We start from the raw sequence: 881 nt of genomic DNA on the forward strand, positions 1-881 counted from the left end.
ATGAGCTCCCCGTGCCCTCCTGACGCCGACATCGCCGCCTGGCTGGCTGCCGTGCACTTGGAGCGGTACCGGGATGTCTTCAGGCAGCACGGGTACCAGCTGGCCAGAGATGCCACCGGGCTGGACGGGCACCACCTGCAGCAGATGGGCATCACTGCCACTGGGCACCGCAAAAGGATCCTGAACCTGGTGCAGCAGACACGGATGCTGAGCCCAGCCCAGGGGAACCTCGCAGCGGGAAACGTCCCTCCCCGAGGCACCGAGGCCCTGGATGCCCCCCAGGTGGGCGAGGATGCCACGAAAGCAGGACCAGGAGGGGAGGCTGACAGCGTGGCAGCACAGCAGCCTGGCACCACGCCTGCCCAGGCATCACCTCTAGAGAAGGACCCTGCTCCTCCCCTGGTGAAGCCGGTTCCCAAGCCCAGGACTGTTTTCCCCCGCTCCAAGGCAGAGCAGGGCTTGGTGCCCTCACCCCCCCCTTGCACAACAGTGCCAGCCCACGGCCTGGGCACTGAGGGGGCACCTGCAGCCTTTGTGGTACTGGAGGGCTTTGTGCCAGGGGAGAGCTCCACGGATTTGGAGAGCCCTGAGGCAGGAGAAACCGTGGCCATGGGCATGGGAGCGTCCTGGCTGCGAGAGAGAGCCCGGGAGAAGACAGGGCTCCCCCCAGCTCCTGATCATGGACAGATCCCGAAGACGTGGGAGAAACCCCCCCCATCCATCCCGTCTGTCCCACCTCGGCACAGCCAGAGGGTCCCGGCAGCCGAGCCCAGCCCTGGGAGTGTGCCCGAGGGTCACTCTGCATCCCACCCCCCCCCGCCTGCCGCGGCCACCCCGGCCAGGAGGGGCCCCTCACCCTGACCCCGGGCCGCCCCGCAGGT

General features: G+C 68.3%; 1 protein-coding gene across 1 annotated transcript in view; it reads left to right on the forward strand.

Annotated features, from left to right (window-relative positions):
- The window catches only part of ARAP3 (ArfGAP with RhoGAP domain, ankyrin repeat and PH domain 3), a 20,491-nt gene continuing 19,610 nt past the window's right edge, over window positions 1-881 (forward strand). The window contains 1 exon segment of the mRNA XM_010001405.1: window positions 1-793. Within this exon segment, the coding sequence (XP_009999707.1) occupies window positions 1-793 (793 nt within the window).

The sequence above is a fragment of the Chaetura pelagica genome, unplaced genomic scaffold (assembly GCF_000747805.2).
Source record: "Chaetura pelagica isolate M959 unplaced genomic scaffold, ChaPel_1.0 scaffold217, whole genome shotgun sequence".
NCBI lineage: Eukaryota > Metazoa > Chordata > Aves > Apodiformes > Apodidae > Chaetura > Chaetura pelagica.